The 7,811-nt window shown below is 34.1% G+C and overlaps 1 protein-coding gene across 5 annotated transcripts in view; it reads left to right on the forward strand.

Annotated features, from left to right (window-relative positions):
* Positions 1 to 3,724, forward strand: part of LOC143247632 (organic cation transporter protein-like) — a 28,166-nt gene extending 24,442 nt beyond the window's left edge. For all 5 annotated transcript variants that reach the window (XR_013026634.1, XM_076495992.1, XM_076496006.1 and 2 more), the window contains exon 10: positions 8 to 3,724. Coding sequence is in view for 4 of the 5 variants with exons in the window: in XM_076495992.1 (XP_076352107.1) it covers positions 8 to 92 (85 nt within the window). In the remaining variant the exon portion in view is untranslated. The remainder of the gene's footprint in view (positions 1 to 7) is intronic.
* The last annotated feature ends 4,087 nt before the right edge of the window (positions 3,725 to 7,811 follow it).

Below are 7,811 nucleotides of genomic sequence, written 5' to 3' on the forward strand. Positions count from 1 at the left end.
ATTATAGAAAAGAGAAATCGTCCAGTGAAAATCCACAGAAAAAAAATAAAGCTTCTACTGAGCGAAACAAAGAAATGTCGGCCGAAGACTGATCCACAAATACTTTTTCGTTTGTTTTGTGTTTATTTTGGATTATATACTTGAAATATCAAGTTTATATCTGTTAGTATTAGTATTATTTTTTTATAAGATGTTGAGGTAGAAATAATTCTAAAATATTTATATGCAGGTACACAGCGTATATTATATATTTCTATTATTATGGATACATTTAAAGAAAGAAACTGATGGGATCTGCATAAAATAATATACTATATTGGATATGACTCTGTATGATGAGTCGCCAGCTAGAAGTATATATCATGTGCCTGAACTTAGTGTTCTGTACCTTTACTACTCTTGTGGTGAGAACGTATCAGGTTGGTGTTAATTGACACTCCATTTCAGAAAGGCAGATAACATTGGAAATACTGACGAGTGAGGGTTAAGGTGGCCATTTCATGAAGTACTATAACAAGTGATTGCTTCAAATGATTGGACTAAAATGTAGACTATGGAACATCTGATATTCATAAGTCTGTACAGTGCAGGCCTTGGTCAACAACTTGAGCAGAGAGTAACTTTGTGACTGGGATACAGCTATAGCCAAGTTTTGCTCATATTGTGATCTAGTAGAGAACAAGATATCAATGAACTGAATTCAAGGCTCAGTAGGGAGGGGATTCCACAGAGAAATTGGTTGCTTAGGCAAATAAAGTGTGGCATCTAAGTAAGAAAATGTATTCTAAAATGAGATCAGCAGACCATGAGGAAAAAGTATCAAGAGATGTAATGTGGAATCACCTACATGTGTGACATTTTCATTTTGACATTGGCATTATTTGTGGAGATTAAGTTTAATGTTGTACGTTTAAAAAAGTTGCAAGAGGGAAGAAGCCCAAAGTAGCTGTATTTCATCCGTATTGCCCTCCTGAAGCACTCTCCTAAAAGCAGACTTAAATCTGTTTTCATCATCCAGCTCGATTTACTGTTATACAGAAGCCAGGTCTAAAGCGTTGATCTATCAAGTACTTTTCAATGCATTATGACATTCATCTGTGTGGAGCGGAAAGGCATCTAAAATTACCACAGAATCTTTGTGTGTTCTCATGCTTTCTGAAATTCATTACTAGAAACAACCATATTCTCTTCTGAAGGCTGTATGAATCCATCTTTAATTAGGTTGTCCAGAAATACATGTTTTTGAACTGCAAAGTTTGGAAAAGTATAAACCAGTGTTGTAAAAGATGCTTTAATCAAAGTAAGCACTGCTTGTTTCAACACACTTTGGGCAACATGTAACAATGCTGTTTATGCCCGTGCTTTAGAAATCAGCTTATATTGTCAGTCAACACCCTGAAAGCTTCTTCTGCAGCTATTTGGTTTTGAAAGCGTTTATTGTTCAAAAAGTTGTCAGGGTGCTTGAAAAAATGAAAATCTTTAGGGGAAAGGTCAACTTTTGGAGTGTCATCCTTGACAGGTCTCATAATGCTGATTTTGTTGATCTTCAGTCAGTTCATGCGGAACTCGTTTAACTTTGTCTTTCCAATCACACTTAGGGGTTATCAAAAATCGATTTGCTTGTGCCTAGCTTTTCTGCAAGCTCACTTACGAAAGTGTCCCAACTACTTCCCTTGATGTTTTCATCTAAGGATGGCTTCCTTCTACGACCTTTGTGATCTTCAAGACTTTCATGTCCATGTCGAAACCTTTGTAACCAACGCTGAACTGTATGTTCAGTAACAGATCCATTGCCGAATGCCTGATTGTTTCATGTAGTTTGGGTAGCTTTTGTCCACGTTTGAAGTCGTAGAGGAAAATCAGACGAAAGTCTTCTTTGTCCATGCTGCCTTAGGTGTTACGAAACTTACTATGAATAGAGTTGAAAAAGCAAACAAGTAAAACACCTTGTAAGCGACAAATGTTGGATTAAAACAACCAACCAACGATAAGTTACTCAATATTCAGTTTCTAAATGTCATCGTGATAATTACGACATTTATTTCTGGACAACCCACTTCCTGTATTTCAACATTAACTATACGATTGCTGTTTTATCAGATTAGCATTAACTGTATATATAGTACTATGCAAAAGGGTTATAAGAAAGTAAAAATTAGATTTCAGGCTATTTTCAAAGGGTCGCCGGTTCGAATTGCCGTCACACCAAACATGCACGCCCTTTCAGCCGTTGGGGCGTTATATTGTGACGGCCAATTCTACTATTTGTTGGTAAAAGAGTAGCCCAAGAGCTGGCGGTGGGTGGTGATGACTAGCTGCCTTCCCTCTAGTCTTACACTGCTAAATTAGGGACGGCTAGTGCAGATAGCCCTCGTGTAACTTCTCAAAGATTCTTCACCGATTGAAACCAAGCAGTTCAAATTTACACTCCTTGTTTCAAAACACCTGATGTCAGTATTACAAAGACCGTGATACATGTTTTTGTCAAAATCTAGCTTTTGTTGCGTCAAGGAAAATTGTTGCTTCAACTCTTCCTCAAAGGTCATATTTGTGTATCATTCTTGACACTGTACCATTTTAAACGTTACCATTGCTGGATTTATTGATGTTGTCAACAAGGTTTTATAAATGCTTTCCGTCAGTGGTCACGGAACTGTTGTTTAGATACCAACATTTCTTTATAGTAAGTTTTTTCCTTACCCCTCCCATGTATGACGTTTCAGGTCTGGATTTTCTTTACATGTTCAGTACTTGATGAATAACCGAGATCTTTTACATTTCTTTAAATATCCAACCAATAATATAAAAGTTTAACTATTCTTCGTCGAGAAACGTTAATTATTCCTGTTTTGTCACTTTAATTTCCATATTACACAATGTTTATTGTACGTGTTGATCATTTTGTGGGAGAAAAACATCGTCCCTTGGATACTACTATTATAAGGGCAGAAATCGGGTAACAAAAAGCATACAAAATCAGCTTTAAAAGTGATGTAAAAACAAAACGAATGCCGTTATTCAATTTCAGTCCTTCTACGATAAGAAATCACTGACAATCTAGTTAAATAAACTTGTTCACTAAGTTTATTAGCTTGTTTCAAATTCGTTGTTTATGTAAGAGAAAGTGCAGTATGTTTCTGATTTTTTTTTTTCCGGAAAAGATCTTTAAAGTATTGTGATAGAGACCGTTTATTAGAATTGGGGGGTATTCAAATACAACTTTCTGAAAAAGTCTTTCTATGAGAATCCTGGGATTACTATCGAAAGTTTTCCAAACTACCGTCTAGATCCAAAGTAATTGGAGTTTTGCCAAAGAACCTTCATCAGGAACCAAAGGAAAAATAAAAGAAATTTGCTCAATATTTTTACTAATTGAAAGATGATTAAATAATTGTTAAAGATTCTTCAATGACATCAAGAAAACGTTACTACATAGTTGTTGAAACATTCTTTATCGCTTAAAATTATTTATTTTTTTCTATCTTTCAGTTTTCTTTCTAAGAGATGAATTCTCAGTTTTACGGAAAGAGTCTTAAGATTCCACGAAAAATCTAAGTTTCTTCTGATTTTAATTCAATGCCTTTGTCTAACAATTGTAAATTTGTGAATAATTTCCAATTTTCGTCATGTCTTTATAAAATCAATTTAAAAGTGAAACATGTTATTATAAGTTACGTTAACAGAATTTGCTAATAGTTTCGATAAACGATAAAATCTTTATTCACTTTTTTTTACATAATTTTACTTTCTAGATGGCTGGTCTTTCGCATCAACTCGCGAAAAATGGAAGATTTAAAAACATTAAGATACCTGAGAATGACGAAGAAACTAAACTGTAGAGAAAGTAATGATCTCAATTAAATCATTACTCATAAATGTTAAGATCACTGGGTTGGGAAGTGATGGATCTCGCTAATCTCAGTAAGTGAAAAATGACCCTATGGCTTTGAAATCTCAACTGGGTGATGTTCGTAGTGGGTAGGTTAACACTTGACATTTACGACAACAATATTCAGTTTGCAATATAATATGTATTCTCGTGATTAATGGATTTGTTTAAATGTATTTGAAATAATACTAGATAACAAACATATACATAAGTAACAGGGAAAATAATAAGTCACTGTCATAAAGAGAAAAACCTTGCTGGTATGTTAGACTTAATGAACGTTGTTTCCTATAGTCTGTTTCTATTTACAGCTCAAAAACACGCTAAAAAATTAAAATAACTGCATCGATTTTTCGGCTACGTCTGCTCAGTCGTTAAAGATTCGATCCATTAAAACCATGGAGGAAGGTTTCTCGGCTGCAGCTATAGAGATCGATGGAAAGGTAGTAAATACAAAGTTTTATTCTGTTTGTTATACACTTACTTTATCGACAAGTGAAAAACAAACAAACCCATTAAATATTAGATACAAATGGGAGCATAAGACATTTATTAGTTTCGTATATCAATACATGAAACAGTGGCATGTATAAACGTGTTTTATTAGTTTACAAATGATATTTTCAAATAGTTTAAATTTACTATTACGAAAGAACAGCAAACCTTATGGATACAAGTTTTGACACGTGTGTCCTCTTTAGCTGCCGGCCAGAGATAGCCAGGTGGTTAAGGCACTTGACTCGTAATCTGAGGATCGCGGGTTCGAATCCCCATCACACCAACATGCTCGCCTTTTCAGCCGTGAGGATGTTATAATGTTACGCTCAATCCCATTATTCGGTGGTAAAAGAGTAACCCAACAGATGGTGGTGATGATTAGCTACTAGGGACAGATAGCCCTCGTATCGCTTTAAGCGAAATTCAAAACAAACCATACGTCTTTAGCTTTAGTCTGTGAGAGAAATACATGTACTGTTTATTTTATAACGGAAGTTCCGAGTCTCTTAATGGTTTGTGACGTCAGAAATAGGTGCAACTGAAATGATTATCAGAGGTATTGAAGTTTAGCAACCCAGGATTAACGAATTTTCCAGCTGTTTTTTTTAAACGTAAATTCTAGTTTTATGTATTAGTTTGAATGGTTCCTGTTAATTATGTGATCAAGATTTCTCGTGTAGAAAAAACTGTGATCACTTTTAATGTCACTTTTGTCCCCATTGAACCAGCAGTAGATTGATAGGTTCACATCACTAAAACCCAGGTTTCGATACTCGTGTTGAGCATGTAATGGATTTAATATTTTTTTAATATCTACGTTTGTTGCAGCTTCATGCATGTAACGTATGTAGTTAAATGTGTATTGCGCATGTCCCGCCTGTTCTCTAAATTTGTAGAAGATTCTCGAGAGAAAGAACCAACAATGTCTGAAGAAAATATTAGCACATCTACGAATATTGTTGAAGTTTTGAGGGTGTCGCTTAAAGGTTATAAATCACACCAAGAGACAGTGACAGAATATTGTTTGGTGGCTGCAGTCATTGTGATAAACGATTATTTAATCAGAAAGTACAGGTATGTGAGAAGGAATGTGTGTAGATTTCGAACCATTTACCTTTAAAGAATTAATATCAGTAGTTAGTGTTCCTACGACAACATTAGATATTGTCCTTGGCGAAAAACAACTTAAGTGTGCTTCGAGCCATTAACAGAAGTGTACCTGTGTATTAACATAGAATTATTTCGCTCTCCGAGAACGTCGATTGAAGGTTCAGTTCCCGACCAGATAGACTCCGTATTGTTTGTAAGTTTGCACAATAGGTGTGTTAATACAACTTCAGAATGACCTGACATAAAAAAAATCGAAATAATCCAGGTTTTAATAATTTATCAAAAGATACTTTAAGGGGAGTTAATTTATTACATTAAAGTTGCATATACTTGTTGGGCAGAACTGGTTGCAATTATAAACCTTATATGGTAGCTTGCGTCAAGTTGCATACATTCTTTGCCCAATGACGTGTGTTAAATAAAGAACGTACTTTTTTGTTGTTTCTGTTAAAAGTTTCCAAAATTACTCTTTCGGAACTTCCCGTTGGACTTTATAATTTTTTAGTTAATGAATATCTGAAGCTAAACACTTTAATGAGTCGATAAAATCTTTTTAAATTTAAATGATGAACTATTTTTGTCCATTTTTTTCTTTTTATTGCTGAAATACTATAGCTTATATGGTAGTTATGACCTAGAAGATGATCTTGAGGTAAGATGTGAATTGTCACTGTCAAGTCTGCTTGAATTGAAAGGAAACAGTTTTCGTATTGATACCTTCTTTTTGTTGTTGTAAACAAACTTCAACATATAATTAAGTCTATAATTTACTGAAGCTATTTGCTCTTCTTTCTCTTTAATATATACTTTATTAGACGAACAAGATGCTTTGTTGCTTTCCTATTGTAATTATTAATATATTTCTTATTAGTTATTGACTTCTGCAGAAATGGCCCGGCATGGCAGGTGGTTAAGGCGCTCGACTCATAATCCGAGGGGCGCGGGTTCGAATCTCCGTCACGCCAACCATGCTCATTCTTTCAGCCGTGGGGGCGTTGTAATGTTTCGGTTGGTAAAAGAGTAGTCCAAGAGTTAGAAGTGGGTAGAAATGGCTACTTGACTCCCCTCTAGACGGCTAGGGGAGATAGCACTCGTGTATCTTTACGCGAAATTCAAACCGATCTGCAGAAGTGTTGCAGTGTCACTCGAAAAGAAACGTTTAGTCTGTATACATAGGAACGACCACTATGGTTTGAGCTTGCATATCGAAATGAATCTTCTTTAAAATGGCAATGATATTATAGCTACTTAGTAAATTTCAAATATATTTTCACAGAGATGTTATGTTCTTAACCGGGTAAAAGAGAATACTATAGGTATTTAATTTCAAATATTCTAACAATTTTCTGTTGATTAGTTTCTTGACAGCATTATAGGCCATTCTGTGATATCAATTTGTTTTATTTTACTTTCTTATAAAAAAAAAGAAAATATAATTATAACAAAATGTATCTAGCAGAATACACAACAATTAGAAAAGACTTTATGTAACAATGAATTTAAATACAGTTAATCAGCTGAACATTAACAGAACTTTCCTAAGAATAAACTTTTTAACCCGATATTCAACAGCCAAATTTAACATTAATTAATGTTAAATTAGGTCGTATGTTACTGATCTAACAATGTGACATTATTGTAACGTAGTTCTGTCTTTGTGGGTCATTTAAAATAATCTTAAAAAATAATTCACCGTTAAGTATGCTTAATGAAACAAAATATATTTCCTCCTTTAAACGTTTCTACAAGTTTTAAATTGTCAAAAAGTAGTTAGGCCTAAATTTACAATATCACTGGGATTAATATACAGTCAACCTACTTTTGTAAAGTCAACAGATAGCCCGATATGGCTTTGCTGCAAGAAAAACACACACACACACACACACACTTGTGCAAAGAGAATGATAACATGTTTTTATCACTACTAACTTTTCGCTTCACAGAATATTGTATATTTATAATCTATCCTTGTTTTAAACATTTCTAAGACTAACATGAAATTAATATTACAACATCAAAATCATGCAGTAACATGTTGGCAGTGGCAAATCAATTTACATTATTTTATTAACGTAGAAAAAACTTGCAAGTGAAACTGCACCGGACTAACTCTTGGTTCATTGTTACAAGTTCATGCAGTAAAAAATTATATTTTTACATTATAGATGCACGCAACAACTTTAAAACTAAATACAGACAAAACTATAGCTTAAAAACTAAAACAACAAGGAACCAGAAAGATGGTCACCTTATAACTTCTGATGATTTAACGGAAAAGTCAATGTTCAGTTCGGTTCAGGATTTAGATCAATAG

This window comes from Tachypleus tridentatus, chromosome 1 (genome assembly GCF_004210375.1).
Source record: "Tachypleus tridentatus isolate NWPU-2018 chromosome 1, ASM421037v1, whole genome shotgun sequence".
In the NCBI taxonomy this organism is placed as follows: Eukaryota; Metazoa; Arthropoda; class Merostomata; order Xiphosura; family Limulidae; genus Tachypleus; species Tachypleus tridentatus.